This window comes from Aedes aegypti, chromosome 3 (assembly GCF_002204515.2).
Source record: "Aedes aegypti strain LVP_AGWG chromosome 3, AaegL5.0 Primary Assembly, whole genome shotgun sequence".
NCBI lineage: Eukaryota > Metazoa > Arthropoda > Insecta > Diptera > Culicidae > Aedes > Aedes aegypti.
The window spans coordinates 295,552,399-295,569,827 of NC_035109.1; the positions used below are offsets into that span (position 1 = coordinate 295,552,399).

Below are 17,429 nucleotides of genomic sequence, written 5' to 3' on the forward strand. Positions count from 1 at the left end.
CTTATTTTAATATTTTCAGCGGAAAAAAGTTGCGGAAAATAATTTTCTGTACCACTTTTAAACTACATAGACCTAAAAATAACTAAATTGAAACACAGTCAATTTTCTTATCAGGTGGGGCAAGTGAAAAGTTTCTCATTAGAGATTGAATTTGTGTTTTCTCTTTAGGTAGCTATAAATATACAAGGTTCGCAGTTATCATAGAACAACAGAACGTGCTGATAATTCAAGAAACACTATACTCAAAGCGTTAAAAGCTATTATCATAGCCAAATCATAGAACTTCTCTAAAAAAAGGTTGCCAAATATAACGATATGATTATGTTTACTTCGGACAGCCGATTAAAAGGAAGACGTTGATTGAAATGTTCCAATATAAGAGAACGTACGGAAATCTAGTGGAATGTCTATGTAAAGCTAGTTCAAAACATAAAAATGGGGTATAGGTCTATCCACATAAGAAAGTTTCCAAATACTTCATTGAAGGATTCCGTTTGATTTCTCCCGAAGAGTTATCCGATGTCATATCCGACTATCTCAAAAACAAATAACGAGCGGTGGAAATTCTACAGAGCAGAAATGCAATTGCTGTCCCATGATGTAAGCACTAACATTGGAAATGTTGCAGTTATAATGTTGTCAAATCATTTCAACAAACATAACTGAACAGAAGAAAATTCAAGTAACAAGAGTACATGTTTACATGTTACTTATGTTATTGTTCATTGGAACGCCTTAACAAATATCAAAGGTAATATAAATCGTGAATATAACTGTTAGTTTTAGAATGTATTGTTCAAAACGATAAACTTTTCGATTTTGATTATTTTGGCTGTTTATTAGTTTTGATATGTAGCTCAAAGATCTAAAACGAAACAAAATACACTTTATAGCAATGAGGAAGTCATGTCCGTGTTACAATATTATTCTCGACGCCGAGCAAAATCAGCACTGCTGGTCTGTTGCCAAATCATTCCATTTTACTTCCGCCTATCTCTCTATAAAGGATCACTACCGTCGACCTGTTGACCTATTTGCCGATACCTTTAAAATGCTTTTCGCACGTCAAAAGTTGTAACGGCACCAGTGTTTGTTTTGCGTTACGAATTAATCACATGAATGAATGTGTGATTGTTGAATGGGATTTACGTTGTGTAACTACGCTCGGCGTACGCAAGGTACCGGTATTTACGTGCTAATCGGGTCCAGCTCAAAATAACTGTAACCGTAGTATTTTTCTGCTGATTTTAGGGACGGATCGATTTTGGATTATGCTTGAACCAGAGCCATGTTCAAACGAGTCGTGGTCGGTGTGTCCGGCGGGGTGGACAGCGCCGTCACAGCTTACATGCTGAAACAGAAAGGTAAGTGCTGCATTTTCAGCCGGTAGCTATCTGGCGATGATGGAATAATTCCATGTAGAAAATTATTTTCTACATCCTCATCAAAAAGCTTCCAGAAAGTAGCTTATCATTCTTAGTTGATATATTCAACAAATGTTTTCAGTTGACATATTTTCCTGACAAATGGAGAAATGCAACGTTGTACCAATTTTAAAACCAGACAAAAATCCTGCAGAAGCTTCTAGCATTCGTCCAATCAGCTTGCTTTCCTCCATCAGTAAACTTTTTTAAAAGGTCAGTTTGAACAGAACGATGGTCCACATAAATGAAAATTCAATGTTTGCCAATGAACAGTTTGGATTCCGCCATGGACCACTCATCAACTTTTACGTGTAACCAATTTGATTCGTTTCAACAAATCCGACCACTGGTCTTGGTCTTCTAGACATATCTAGACATAGAAAAAGCATTCGACAGTGTTTGGCATGAAGGCTTGATTGTGAAATTAAAAGAAAATTAATTTTAAACATACATTGTTAGAATGATTCAAAGTTATCTGTCAAATTGTACACTTCAGGTTAATTATCAGAGCTCTAGGTCTAAAAGACTTCCTGGTGTTCCTCGAGGCAGCATATTGGAACCAATATTATACAATATGTTCACATCTAACTTAGCTGAGTTACCTCAGGGCAGAGTCTATGTAAAGAGAGTAGCGCGAAGGTAAGGTCTGCTCGATAGGTATAGACGGTTTGACAGTTCGATAGGTACAGTATTGGACAAAACATTTGCAACTTTTTCGATTTTCCATACAAAATGACCAACTTTGGTAATCTAGATCTCAGTTATTTATGGACCGATTCGAATGAAACTTTCACAGAACATCAGTTATAACTTGAATTTCAACATATATTTTTGAATAATTTTTCCAACCACGAGATTATAAGTAATAACAGTTTAACTAAAGTGTAATTTTCGACGAAAATTACGGTTGTTAAGAAAATTTTCCGGTTTTGCGGTAGCCGCAGAGTTCTACCGCAGCTGTCAAAGTTCTACCGCAGGCTTCGAAATCATTCCATCATTGAAGCAAACAATTCAATCATAGTATGCTTGAAAGCGAAAACGCTATGAAAAATGGACCTATGCACGGGTTCACTATTTGACGTTTTAGCGGTGCCGTGTTATTTATGTCACCATGGAAACTAGTGAATTCGGCACCGCTCAAACGTCAAATTAGTGAACTCATGCATCGGTCCATAGTGACAAACAACGATCATCAAGACGGTATCCAAGGTATCATTGAAGCCTACTGATGATTCACCAGTGCAAATCAGTGATGGGACAGTTGCGGTAGCTTTCCGTTGCATAAGTTTTCCCCAAAATTGCAATATCTCAAAATCTGATAGCCCTACATAAAAACTGTCTTCTGCAAACTTGTTCATCTCGTTAAAATCTACAACTTTGCTGAAGATACCATGAAGCTATTTCTTCAATTTGTTTAGTTATGTCCATCATAAAAAATCGTCAAAAAATTCATTTTAGTCAAACCGTTACTGTTTTTGAACTTGTGATTGAAAAAATATCTCAAAAATATGTGTTAAAATTCAAGTTATACCTGATGTACTGCCAAAATTTCATTCAAATCGTTCCATAAATATCTGAGATATAGCTTACCAAAATTGGTCATTTTATATGGAAAATCGAAAAAGTTGCAAATGTTTTGTCTAATACTGTAGATTTGGTTTCACTCTTCGCGCTACTCTTCATTAATCGACTCTGCCTCAGGGGTGTCAAAAATCCTTGTTTGCGGATGACACAGGCCTCTTCGCCAAAGGACGAAGTCTGCGTGTCATCTGTGTTTCTCCTAATGCTTCCAAAACTCAACTAATAATATTCCCACATAAACCAAAAGCTCTTTATTTGAAACCTTTAAGTAGACATGTTATGGGGCCCAGATAGCCGTAGCGGTAAACGCGCAGCTATTCAGCAAGACCAAGCTGAGGGTTGTGGGTTCGAATCCCACCGGTCGAGGATCTTTTCGGGTTGGAAATTTTCTCGACCTCCCAGGGCATAGAGTATCTTCGTACCTGCCACACGATATACGCATGCAAAAATGGTCATGGGCATAGTAAGCTCTCAGTTAATAACTGTGGAAGTGCTCATAAGAACACTAAGCTGAGAAGCAGGCTCTGTCCCTTCTTCTTTCTGGCGTTACGTCCCCACTGGGACAGAGCCTGCTTTCTGAGTGCCTTATATATTTAACACTATTTAGGTTAAGTTTCATTCAAGCAGGTAAATTCAATTCACTTAATAATCCGAACTGCTACGGCAAATAAAATGTGATAATGAAATAACGTTAACATAATGTTAATACTAGTTTAATATAGTTTACCAAATTAGGATAGTAATAGAACTTTTATCGATTTGAAAAGAATTGATGATAAAACTCTTCTCATTCTTTTTCCAGGCTTCGACGTTCGTGGTGCATGCATGAAAAACTGGGATCTGATCGACGAAGCTGGTTATTGTTCCGGCGAGCAGGATTGGTTGGACGCGCAGAAGCTGTGCCGCCAGCTACGCATCCCACTCGAGCAGATAAACTTCGTCAAAGACTATTGGCTGGAGGTGTTCGGGTAACAACTCTTCAACTTTTCTGATTATATACTCATAGCACTAGCCATTACAAATTGTTCCAGGAGTTTCCTCAAGGACTACGACACGGGTATAACCCCTAACCCGGACATCCTGTGCAATCGCCACATCAAGTTCAATCTCTTCTACAAGCATGCCCGCGAGAAGATGGGGGCCGATGCGATAGCTACCGGCCATTACGCCCGGACCAACTTTGGCCCTTTTTTGGAGAAATACGACGAGCATGGGCCGATTCGATTGCTGGCTGGCGTAGATGACATCAAGGATCAGACGTTCTTCCTGTCGCAGATAAGCGCGGAAGCGCTGCGCAGAACCATGTTCCCGATAGGTGCCATGACCAAGGCACAGGTGAAGCAGTACGCGGCCGAAGTGGGACTGGAGGCGTTTGCCCGCAAGAAGGAAAGCATGGGCATCTGCTTTGTGGGGAAAAGAAGCTTCCAGGACTTTATCGCTGAGTATATCGATACGAAGCCGGGCGACTTCGTGGACTTTGATACGGGGAAGGTGGTGGGGACGCATAAAGGGCTCCACCACTGGACAGTGGGTCAGAAGGCCAAGATCGGAGGATGCTTGCAGCCGTATTTTGTGTTCCAGAAAGATGTGAATAGGAATGTTATTTTTGTGGTATCGGGGACGGATCATCCGTTGCTGGTGACGGATATGGTCTATGTGGAGAACCCGGTGTGGATTAATAAGCCAGACCGACTGGCTGATGGAGTATTTCGTTGTCAGTTTAGGTTTCAACACACAAAACCCCTGGTGCATTGTAGTTTGATTGAGTCCAGTGAAGACGGGAACAGAATGTTTGTTAAGCTTGATGAACCGTTACGAGCGATTACACCTGGTCAATATGCTGTGTTCTATAAGGATGAGGAATGCTTCGGTAGTGCTAGGATAGTGAAACCCGGTCCTTCAATTGTGTACTGCCAACGGTAGCATTTGGTGTGATCAGGTTAGTCAATTTATAAATAAATGTTATTAATGGGTTTACAATATTGTATATCTTAGATGATATTCCTTGCTTTTTTATTGCCATAAATAATTTTATTCCACCAGACCATCCAAAGTCTTGAGTTACAAGTGGTCTAAGCCATGTAAGTACTTTCAAGCTTAAGCTTAGCATTAAATAATATAGCAAATAATAATCACCCTGAGCGTTTTTAAAGGAAATGGTGTCCAGTCATTAGGCCGTTATCAAGCCGAATAACGTAAGGCCGAAAGGGTCAATAGGCCGAAACCTTCAAAATTTATTTAGAGCTGCTCTGCCCATAAATGCATACCGGTCCCACTAGCAAAACAGCGCACCTAACAAAAACGCGATAGAAGTCGTGAACACTTTTATGTTTTATTTAAGGTACCGTGGGGCAAGTGGGTAATGGAATTCGCATAGTTGAGATTCTTCAAATTCTAGAGACTTTAAATTGAAACAAATGAAGTCGTGTATATTTGTTAGCTTGACTCCCACCAAATATAAGCAGCATGCTGAAATTGATTTTTGTGAAAAATTTAAGAAAAAAAAAAATACAGAAAAAGTTTTTGAAAAATGTCTCTTTACTTTTCACTTGCCCCAAAAGTGGGGCAAGTGAAAAGTTTACCGTTTTGAACTAATATTTCAAAAACAAACAGTTATATTCACGATTTCTATTACCTTTAACATTTGTTAAGGCTTCCCAATGAACAATAACATAAGTAACATGTAAACAAAGACAATGTTATTCTTTTCACTTGAATTTTCTTCTGTTCAGGTATGTTAGTTGAAATGATTCGACAACATTATAACTGCAACATTTCCAATGTTAGTTCTTACATTATAGGACAGCAAATGCATTTCTGTTCGGTAGAATTTCCACCGCTCGTTATTTGTTTTTGAGAAAGTCGAATATGACATCGGATAACTCTTCAGGAGAAATGAAACGGAATCCTTCAATAACGTAGTAAGAATCTTTTTTTTATGTGGATAGACCTATACCCCATTTTTATGTTTTGAAGTAGCTTTACATAGATATTCCACAAGATTTCCGTGTGTTCTCTAATATTGCAACTTTTCAGTCAACGTCTTCCTTTTAATTGGCTGCCCGAAGTAGACATATTAATATTGTAATGTTTAGTAACATCTTTTAGAGAAGTTCCATGATTTCTAATAGCTTTTAACGCTTGAGTATAGTGTTTCTTGAATTATCAGCACGTTATGTTTTTCTATGATAATTGCGAACCATGTTTACTTGTGGCTACTTAAAGAGAAAACACAAATTCAATCTCTAATGATAAACTTTTCACTTGCCCCACCTGATAAGAAAATTGACGGTGTTTAAATTTAGTTATTTTTAGGTCTACGTCGAATTAATTCTAAAACTTTTTTATTGCAGTTTGAAACTGTCACAGAGGACAACTAAGAAGTGGTACAGGAAATTATTTTCCGCAGCTTTTTTCCACTGAAAATATTAGAATAAGATTGTGCGCCGCCAACTTGTTACGAAGTAACAGTTGACAGGTTAACAATTTTTCGCTCTATTATGCAAAAATGGCTGAAAAATCTCAGAAATCTGTTACCTATCGTAATGTTCTCAATGGCCTCAAAGGTTTACGCATGAGTTTAAAACGTTAATTCACATATTCAGTAAAATATATCAATTGTTTTCACTTACCCCATTTACCCACTTACCCCGCGGTACCTTACTCCAATTAAATTGTAAATGCGATGTTTTCACACCCAAATTTGCACTCAAATGGTGCAATGAACGATTGATAACAGTATTACATACATTTTGTTTATTAATGTTCTCAAATAATTAGTTAATACGCTTGACTCATATGCGTTTATTTGCTCTTGAATTTACGAGAATAAACGCATAACACATACCTATCAGTGCATACTATGATGCATCGGTCTTCACATGTCAGTTAGTGTCCGCAATGTCTTTTTCTTTTCTGGCGTTACGTCCCCACTGGGACAGAGCCTGCTTCTCAGCTTAGTGTTCTTATGAGCACTTCCACAGTTATTAACTGAGAGCTTACTATGCCAATGACCATTTTTGCATGCGTATATCGTGTGGCAGGTACGAAAATACTCTATGCCCTGGGAAGTCGAGAAAATTTTCAACCCGAAAAGATATTTGACATGGGACAGCTGAAATGGACTCTGACGGAAGTTATACGGCCGGTGATGTATTCACAAAAAAAAAACGCAAGAGAACATAAAAAGAATTGAAAGCGAGATACAACGCCAAGAAGCGCCGTTTATCGCACCAAGTAAAGCATGTCGATTGTGGGTGTACAATGAACAGCTCAAAATCTCGAAGGAAGACCGTATTCGTCTTAAAACGGTGTTTTGGGCATTGGGGTTACTGCCCATAATTGTCCCATGTGAATAGGAAATCCAGCAAACATGGGACTGACATGCGTTTATGGGCAGTTTACGAGAGCAAACCAGCTATATTCGCCAGAGCGTGGACCGAATAGATTTTCAAAGACGCACTTTAGCTGGAAAGGCGATTTTGGATGATACTGATGATGATGAATAAAACTGATATAATCTAGAAATTCTTCGAACTGTTGTAGAATAAATGTAAATCAATAAAACTTCCTTTAAATTTCTTTGTTTGTGAACTGCGAAATTATTCCAGTAGCAATTCTTTTTTTACTTGTATCTTGAGTCGCGAGACTGACATGCGTGGGACAGACCAAGTTCGATGTTGTTTTAAAATTTCTAGAACAAACGTATTGTTTTCTTCTAACATCATGAAAAGGCATGCAAATTAATGCCGTTTCCCGTAATTAACTAAAAAATGACGACAACTCACTTGGGACTATTATGCATTTATGGGCAGTGTTCTCTCAATCATTTTGTTATGTAGAGACCTTAGGGCCCATTCACAAATTTCATAACGTTGAAGGGGTGGGTGGGTGTCCTAACGATGTTACGGTTCGTACAAAAACAGTAAAATATCAATACAAAAAGCGTCACAAGGGGGTGGGTGGGTGTCCAAAATGACCAATTTCAGCAAATTTCTATGAGGATCTCAAAAAGAACTTTTTGACTCTTGAAGAAATCGTAGGGGATTAGATAGTTAATTGTCTAAGAGAATTATAAGAAAAATAATAAATGGAATCTCTGGGTAACATCTTGCGAGATTTCTGAAAGATTTCATAAAAATTCATCGGATGGGATTCTTAAAAAAAATGTTTAGGAATGATCAGAACAAATTACAGGAATGAATGCTGTAGTGTTTACTGGAGCATAACAATAAATGAACTTATGAAGAAGAATCCGTGAAGATTTTACTCGGAAAATTAGGATAACTGGAGAAATTGTCATAGGAACTCCTGGAGGAATTCTAATAGGTTTTCTCGGAAGAATCCCTAAACAAATTTCTTCAAAAAAGGTAATCCTGGGATGGTCTTTGGGGAAAAGTTCAAGGTAATCCCTGTGGAAATTACTGGAGGTGTTGGAGTACTACAGGGTTCCTGGAGAAATTCCTCTAGGCGCCCCTTAAGAACTCGCTGGAGGAATTTATGGTCAAATTTCTCGAAACATTGGTGCGCAGTCCCAGAAAGTGTTCCAGAACAGAAATCACGTAAAATATTTCTGAAACTTTCCCTCAACGAAAATCCTGAAGAACCTGCGGAATAGTCGCGTAAGAATCATTGAAATTTCGCACTATGATTCACTTTCAAGGAAAAAAATAGACTTCAGAGACCTTACTTCAAAAATAGAGACTTTTATAGACCTATCAAAATAGTGACCTAAAAAGTCCAAAAAGAAATCTGTCACTACTCATGTAACTCCGTCAAACAATATTACAAGTTTGTGAGAAAAGTTTACCCAAAGTTGATGAGAAAAAATGCACCTGATATTCTCTTCCCGAGGTAGCAGCATGGGACCTTCATAAACACGGAATTTCGGATATCTCAAAAACCGAGCATTGCCCTTTTTTCAATTTTAATGAGCGGAGTTTATTCTCGCGTATCTTTTCTAGCCAATAATACATTTTCAGTGTTATCAGAGCACATCACTTGTGACTTTATCACGTCAGTTACCTATAACACAAAAGCGAATTGATTTGGTCATGTACAGATAACAACACTGGAACTTGTCGACTACAAAATTGTAGTTCAGCCAGTTGACTGCAGCCGACCATAAATGCAATTCACATACCTACGACTGAAAGACAGCGTACCGATTTGGTATTGAAAATCTAACTTCGACGACAAATCAGTAATCCTAACATTCACAATTCAATACTTCAATACATACCACTTTATTTGATAACATTTGATTGATTTTCGTTCATAAACAGCCAGATTGTGTAATTTACAAAAGTTTTTCTGCCTCACTGCATCCTACAAGTTCAGTGTGTTTCACAGTTTTGGACTTAAGCTTTTCTAAAGTTAAGTTGGTATACGAAAACTAATATTTTTGCTCACTTTCGGCTTGACGATGGACTATTCACACATTGATGGTCTGACAAATGAAAATTAAACTTATTGCATAAAGGTACTAGCGGTGTATGTTTCACAATGGTGGTAAAAATAGGCCTAACTAAAGTAAATACGGCTAAGAATGGTCATTGTCCTGTTTCCTTTTAGGGGCGGGGTCCTGATTTTTTCTTTCTCTAAGGCGACACTTTCACGGGTTCCTCTTCCGGACTGAAGAACAGTGCACTGACCGCGAATATTAGGAAAACGACACCACCGATAAGAGTCACTGAAAGCAGAGGAAGAGAAGTTCGAAATTAGAATGTTGAGATCTTACCATTGGCGCCCAATGATGCCTACCAGTTCTGACGGAGATTTTCTGCGCGATCATCCGGCCACCTATCACGGCAAGCCCGGTGCAGATGGCGTGTCCGATGACGCCACCGATGATCACACCGTAAACGTTTTCGCGGGCACTCAGGATGATCGTGGTCAGCTGGGACCGGTCGCCCCACTCCGCCAGGAACGTCATCGTGAAGGCCTGCATGAAGATTCGGAGCAAAAGATTCCACGCGCTGCGTTGCTTGTTCTTGCGGATGACACCGGTTTCCGCATCCTGGACGACGGTGGCCGACGTTTCACGTTCCAGCTGTTTGCGATATTTTTGGAGGGAAGGGAGTGTATTGCGATTAGATGGGTTTTCGATTCCAGAAAGGGTACTGGTTGGACATTAGAAGCACTACTAGAAGCTGGCGGGTTTAAGAAAAAAGCTCAAGCGAAAAAAGCGAATCATACTTAGATAGATATACATGGATAATTAACGAAAAATAAGTAACATTAAAAAGCACTATTGTGTACGAAATTATTGTCCAGAACCAAGTTTGTGTTGTGTTGTAGGGTATGTGATTAGTAGATATGATTTGCAATAAAAACTTAGCTTCAATCAGGGACAGATTTAATATATAATCAATGGTTAATCCTTAGCATAATAAAACAAAATTGTGGATAAGGATTAGCGAGTAAAAACTTTCAGAGCAATTTCCGCAAACATGTCCGATGGAATAGCTGAGATTTTTTTTAAAGATATTTCTGCATGAATCGCTGAAAAAATAGCATTGCGTGGAGTAAGTCTTGGAAAATCCAAAATGGACTCTTAAAATGAGTCCGAAAACAATTTTCCTAGAAAATTCTTCTAAATTTATTGATATAAATCCAGAAAGAATCCTCGGGTGATATATAGGATAATATCTAAAATACTCTATTCGAATTTCAATGATAATTGTATAATTCGTGATCGGTGTCCAAAAATTATATTGGAATAACTCCTTAGAAGAATATCATAGAGAATTAGTGAAATGTGATTAATTAGTGAAATTTCTGATTAAATCTAATTTAATTCGTGGTCATTAAAATGCGGCAATATGCAGCAGAGAACCAGGGAGAGGCCGTCGCCTCCGTGGAAGGCCGCGCACCAGATGGCTTTTTGCAGTTGAGGAGGATTCAAGGTCGCTTAACGTTCAGGGCGACTGAAAGCGATTGGCCCAGGACCGGGTCCAACGGAGACGGCATCTTCATTTGGCGTAGATTCAACGCAATAGCAAGGAATTGTTGCCCATCAAGTATCATTAAAATGCGGAAGTCAGCCACTAGGCGGCAGATTTAATATTGCCAAACCAAAAGTTTCATGCTTACTGCCTAATAACAAAATCTCGAAGTAAGTTCCATATCTACTAGCGCTGCATTTTGGCAAAATCTTGAACCTTTTGGATGGAATAAAGATAGTCCTTGAGTTACTGAACAGCTTTGCCAAAAACGCCATCTTCCTAAGAGGTCAGGATCCAGAGATAACCACAAAAAATAATTCATACGCACTAGCGCCGCCTAGTGGCAAAATTCCGAATTTCATGGCTATCATAAAGAAAGTCCTTGAGCTACTGAACAACTTTGCCGAAGACGCCATCTTTCTAAGTGGTCAGGATCTTGAGATATCCGCTAAACAAAAGAAATTTTTTCTTAAAAGTGTTGCCAGCCACATTAATATTTGTGTTTCGACTGACTGTATAGCACGCAATACTTCCTTCAACCGCAGACTTCAACTTTGGTGAACATTCAGTATCGGTATCTTTAAAATCTTTTGGTATTTGCATATAACACCCCCATATAATTGGCTCCTTTGACAACAATCGAGCAGTGTTGCCATTTATTATCAGAATATGAAATTTTGAATGGCCATTTTGGAAATGTGGTTGGCTAAATGTGGTCGGAACTGGGTCTGGTGGCCTATACTGCCGTTCTACGCATATTTGCCCCGCCGTCCATATGGTTTACATAGAACATGGTACAAGTAGGCGTAGAAGGGCGGTAATTTGACATACGCGATTTTCAAACCGGTGCTTCTAATCTATAGATTATCCAACTCTGGGTATTTGCTGTTCATGTTCGCAAAATGCTCTTTGGGATTAAACATTCCAGGCTTAAGGCCGCACGGGACGTCATCATAATCACCCTATCCATTTGAAGAAGCAAATCCCCAAAACCACTCCTTATATCGATGCGAAAAATGTATCACTTTGATTCAATATATGTAGTGCACAACCTAATAAATTTTCAGCTTCATCGGTTCACTAAAACCCGATATTTGCTTCCACAAAGTTTTGATGATAATTTGTAGAGTGAGACAAAAGATAGGGAAAATAACACGGTCTCCCGTGTCACCTTAACATATCAAATGATGCACAACAGTACAAACTTTTACTTTAATTTTAGTTAGTAGACAAATCACATCCTACTGCACAATGTCAGAAGGTTTAGCAGACAAAAAAAAACATGACGAAGAGAACAAATTTGTCGAAAATTGTTATAATAACTGAATAAATAGAGGACAAATTCACAAGTAAACCAATTACAGATCACATAATTACATTTTTAACGTTCTCTTTACTCTTTGTATCGGGAGCGTCACTCTACGAGCCTGATTCGGCTGATTGGACACATCAGGAGTTAATCATCAAAATTAACCTCTTTTCCCCAATCAGGTCGAGAATTTATCACTCTATAGTTTTGCCATTTAAAAGTGATTTGGATTTTACAGTTTTGATAAGAAAAAAATATTGAAATCATATAAAAGTGGCTTATTTTGTGTATGAAAGTTAGAGTGAAAAGTCTTTGCAGTAAATCTGCAGTGAGAACAGATCAACGATACCAATCTGAAGAAACTGAAACTGAGAGCAAAAGCATGAGCATCCCAAGTAGCACGCATGTTATAATTGAGGCTGAATAACTTTTATGTGACCAGATTTGGTCATATATCAGTTGATATGGGTTAATTATAAATGTGTGTTAAGCTTGACTTGCTGCTGAACAGGAACGCTAAAGAAATTTCTCGCCAATTCCTTGCAGAAATTTTCTACAGCGACTCCCGTTTGAACTGACATCTCTTTACAACTGCGTACTGCGATCAGAAAAATAAGCAATTCCTTGATCAATTCCTTGCAGGAATTTTCCATGCATCAAGATAGGCCGAGAAATAGGCCAGGAGAAGTGGATGAACTTGTCATTCATTTTCCTGTCAATTTTCATACAAAATCTACTTTTTCTCTGCTATGAATTCACGCTAGGTGAATCACTTTCCCTGGCCTATTACTTGTCAACAAGGAATCAGGCTTTACTCGGGATGAGGATTAGGGTGCGGCTATTTTTCAAAAGTTCTCAAAACCAAAAATTCGTGAGCTCTTATGAATTTAAATCACATAAAAAGAGAAACTTCAAGGTCAACTCAAGATGAATTTTCATGTTATAAAAAATGGCCTTCAGTAAAGTCAATATAACTTCGTTATTTTCTAACCATTTTTGAAACGTTTAGCATCAATATCTTCAAAATAAAATTTATAAAAAGTTTGTAGAACATCAAATTTGTCTAAAATCGAAACTAGTCTTGGTTAAAAAATAGTTTTCTCCAATTTTTACCTCATTTTACTAAAAAACATCATCTTTGGTTGACCATACTTTCATAAATACTTAACTGATTCCAAACCTGTTTACATGTTCTTGAAGCAAAATCAGTTGTTTTTAAACGGTTCATAAAACACTTTAAAAAAATGTTTTGACTTAGTTATTCAACAAAAACTACCCAAAAACATGATTTTTAATGAAATTTCTTCGGATTATTTAAGTATTTCCGACGGAAATTGCATTTTTTCCATGAAACTTAAATTTATAAGCATTTTGTTTTAATTACGAGTTGAATAGTGTGTATATTTTTTAACATGTGCAAAAATGTGTGAGTTTCAAAATTATTTAAAAAATTGTTGCAAAGTCCTTTTCAAAGGTTTAACAAATGAGACAAACCAGTTTCAGCTTTAAAGATAATGCTTAACTGACCAAAAGCTTAAAAAAACTGGTATTTTCCGTTGAAAAATAATGTTTTTGTGCAGTTTTTGTTAAATAACTTGGCCAAAACGATGTTTTAGTAAAATGTGTCGTATGAACAGTTTGAAAACAATTAAATTAACTTCAAAAGCATGTAAAAGAAATAAGGAATCGGTTGAGTATTCATGAAGTTATGGTATTTGATGTAATTTTTAGTAAAGTAAGGGAAATTTTGGAGTAAACTACTTTTAATCAAAACTAGTTTTGATATCAAACAAATTTGGTGTTCTACAAAGCTTTCGCAAATTTTATTTTGAAGGGAATGATGCTAGGAAGGAAGTCCTGTATGCTCGGACACTTTTCGTTGAAAATTCATAATTCCAGAAGTACATTACTTTTGGCGTGAATCTTTTTAACAATTGAAAGATCTACGACTGAACAGGAGGACACAAATATGGCTCGTTAAACCGTCAAAATTTGTTTTTGAAAGCTATCACACTTTTTGTAAAAATATGCATACATTTTTAGGTGTCCTCTATGCCCGGACACTAAATCCAGTTACGAGTGAACCAGTTGAAGAAAAATCAAACCAATATCATAGAACGAAGATATAACATGTGTTTTATCAGTGTTTTAGGCACTTTTATCGACAAAATCAGTGTTTTCCAGGGGTCCAAAATCAAACTAAAAACCTCCATATAAATGTCCGATTCATAAAGGACATGTCTCTAATTTCATTAGTTATCTATCAGTGCGTCGATAATTTTGATGTCGAACTATTTAAAGGTTTACAAATATAAGCTCGTGTAGCTCAAACAATTTAAAACTGAAATAAGGGATGCATATCCGGAGCAATGGTACAGTACAGTCCACTGTTACTCTTTTACACAAAGTTGTATACGATATCGAAAAAGCATTCGCTCAGAAGCAATACTGCTTGGGTGTTTTCTTGGATATTGAGGGTGACTTTGATAACGTGTCTTTCGATGCTATATTGGAAGTTGTACGAAACCATGGGCTGCCTACACTGATTACCAATTGTATTCATCAAAGGCTCAGAAATCGATATCTCCTCTCGACATTGCGTCAAGCAACGATTAGAAAATTGAGTGTTTGCGGATACCCCCAAGGGGGAGTCTTGTCAGCAATTTTGTGGAATCTCGTAGCAGATACACCATTGAGGCAACTCAATAATTGCGGTTTTCCAACTTATGGATTTGCCGACGACTATCTAGCTCTGATAGTTGGTATGTGCATAGGCACTCTATTCGACCTGATGCAAAGTGCTCTTCAGGTAGTCGAGAAATGGTGTCGCCAATGTGGCCTTTCGGTTAACCCGAATAAAACATCTATTGTTCTCTTTACGGAAAGACGAAACCGCGATGGAATTCGACCTTTACGTCTTTTTGGCACTGAGATTAATGTAACTGATCAGGTAAAGTATGTCGGAGTGGGGCCTTCCTTAGCCGAGTGTTCAGAGTCCGCGGATACAAAGCAAAGCCATGCTGAAGGTGTCTGGGTTAGATTCCCGGTCGGTACAGGATCTTTTTGTAATAAGAATTTCCTTGACTTCCCTGGGCATAGAGTATAATCGTACCTGCCACAGCTAGTCCGATTTTGAAGTGTTGGGTGAAGCTTCAGATAAATTCTTGGACGAGAACTTAGTACCAGCAATATTGGAGTAGTTTGAAGTCTTTTCGTCAAACAATATTGTACGTTACTAAGCCATCTCCAAGGGTGGCGAAGTATTTAACAAATCTGTCAAAGCAGTATTGCAGTCTCTTGCCAAGAGCGTTGGCTGACCATTGCCGACTCAACTATCACATGGTAAATATTGAACGGGCTGACTCATTTGTGTGTGATAGTTGCGATTCCGATTATGGAACTTCGTATCGCCTGATAAATAACTGTCCATTTCTTTGCGCAAATGCGATTCTAATTACTTGGTAAACACTTATTAAGTGAAACTGAATACAGAAGCCCTAATCTTCAGGACATTCTGTTATTCTTAGCCCGCTGTGGTAATGAGCTATAGGCTCTCTTACGGTTATGCGTTTTATAGTGCCATTTTCAGGGCGCTGTTTGAACCCATTGTGGTATGAAGCTACATGCTCTCATTTCACTTATGCGATTTTTCCTCTTCAAGGAACCCCACTCCTATTTCCTTCCATCTTTCCATTCCCTTTTCTCTTCCATCGCGTAAATGATGAAAATACGCTCAAATATGGCGATGGGACAAATCTCCCAATTGATGGGAAACGTGCCTTTGAAGCCGGCCTTCTGTTTCCACGTGGTTAGTTCCAAGTTAGATCGTACATCGATGAAATCAAATCTTTGGATTAACCATTCATCAAAATTCGAATAGAAAACATTTAAAAGATAAACACTTCTTACAGCTGATTTGTAATTCCATGATGAAGGATGCTCCTAAAGCTAATTGCGAAATTTGGAAATCTGCTATCTATACCAAATCAGAAATTAAACAAAGGCTCACAAAATCTTATCTAAATCCATCAACGAGCTGTTGCTGTGTTCATTGTTACTAGGTGTGCGCGTGTATTTGGGCCAAGATTAGTGATATCATTGGTAGTGTCACTCAAAAAATAAGGTGGTCCTCCCTCGTTTCTTAGAGCGTTATGAAGGCAGCAATGATGCGAAATATATATCATAGATAAGAACCGATGCCAAACTGCCGATGCGGTTAGCCAGAAATAGGAACGAAATCAGGTGAATGCGGGGCGTGCATAGGGAAGTATTTTTACGTGTAACATTATTTAAGAAAAATTAAAACAACACGATGAGAAAGATGAAGGCGAGGCACGATGGAAACTTGGTGGGAGTGTTCATTTATTTGAGGGTGAAACCGATTAACCACATGATAAATTGAAGGAATGGGGAATCGGATTTGGTACGGATTGCGATGAGCAGTGTGAATAACGAACCCAAAATGAACGAGTAAGGAAGTGAAAATTATAAGATAATCAGAAAGGAAACACCAACAACGCATGTCCCGGGTGGTGGGTGTGGTGTTTTATCGAAGTTAACACAAAAGGGAGCTTCACTAAATGCGTAGTGGCAAGATTTGGCTAACCCGTTTGCTTTGGTTGATGGACCCGGTTGAGCCGACCGCAGTTGAGTCGTTTCCATCGACCAGTCCCATGGAGATGATCCCATTGGCTCCGGTGCCCGCACCGGTTGCATTGATCCCTCCTCCGTTGGCCACGATTCCGGATCGCGTCCGTTGGCGTTGTTCGTTCTGCTCGCCCAGGGTTACGGCCAGGCTTTTCGCCGAACCATGCTTACTTCTACTTATGCTAGTACTACTATCACTGAGATGATGCCCGGGGAGATGCTGATTCGATGCCTGGAGATGCGATGCCGAGGCAGACAGGCGAATCGTTTTGGACCCGGGCAGGTCGTGGTTGTGGTGGTGTGCGTTCGAGACGAGCGAGTGGAGCGATCCATTAGTCATGGTGCTTCCGCCGACGGTTCGATCCGGCGACGAATGGGCCTTGCTACTGTCATGGTCGTTGAGAGGGACCAGCTCGACCGTTTCCTTGCGGTTGCCGTTCATCGAGCGCATCAACTGTAAGGGGCGGGCCATCGGGTTGAATGGGCGTGATGCACGGAGGGGGAATGGTTTCAAAGGAATAC

General features: G+C 38.7%; 2 protein-coding genes across 4 annotated transcripts in view; one reads left to right on the forward strand and one right to left on the reverse strand.

Annotated features, from left to right (window-relative positions):
- Window positions 1-1,072: 1,072 nt before the first annotated feature.
- LOC5566184 (mitochondrial tRNA-specific 2-thiouridylase 1) lies at window positions 1,073-4,982 on the forward strand. Of its 3 annotated transcripts, none has more exons than XM_021852391.1 (4): window positions 1,073-1,178; window positions 1,252-1,364; window positions 3,808-3,973; window positions 4,037-4,982. In XM_021852391.1, the coding sequence occupies exons 2-4, from the start codon at window positions 1,289-1,291 to the stop codon at window positions 4,926-4,928; spliced, it is 1,134 nt and encodes a 377-aa protein (XP_021708083.1). In that variant the 5' UTR covers window positions 1,073-1,178; window positions 1,252-1,288; the 3' UTR covers window positions 4,929-4,982. The 3 variants fall into 3 exon arrangements, with proteins under 3 accessions (XP_021708083.1, XP_021708082.1, XP_021708084.1); XM_021852390.1 differs by having other exon boundaries at window positions 1,076-1,178; window positions 1,232-1,364; XM_021852392.1 differs by having other exon boundaries at window positions 1,123-1,184.
- Window positions 4,983-8,920: 3,938 nt separating this feature from the next.
- The window catches only part of LOC5566185 (transmembrane protein 165), a 39,254-nt gene continuing 30,745 nt past the window's right edge, over window positions 8,921-17,429 (reverse strand). Inside the window, exons 3-5 of the mRNA XM_021855030.1 lie at window positions 16,867-17,361; window positions 9,768-10,056; window positions 8,921-9,696 (exon numbers count right to left, since the gene is read on the reverse strand). Coding sequence (XP_021710722.1) covers window positions 9,605-9,696; window positions 9,768-10,056; window positions 16,867-17,361 — 876 coding nt within the window. The 3' untranslated portion in view covers window positions 8,921-9,604. The remainder of the gene's footprint in view (window positions 9,697-9,767; window positions 10,057-16,866; window positions 17,362-17,429) is intronic.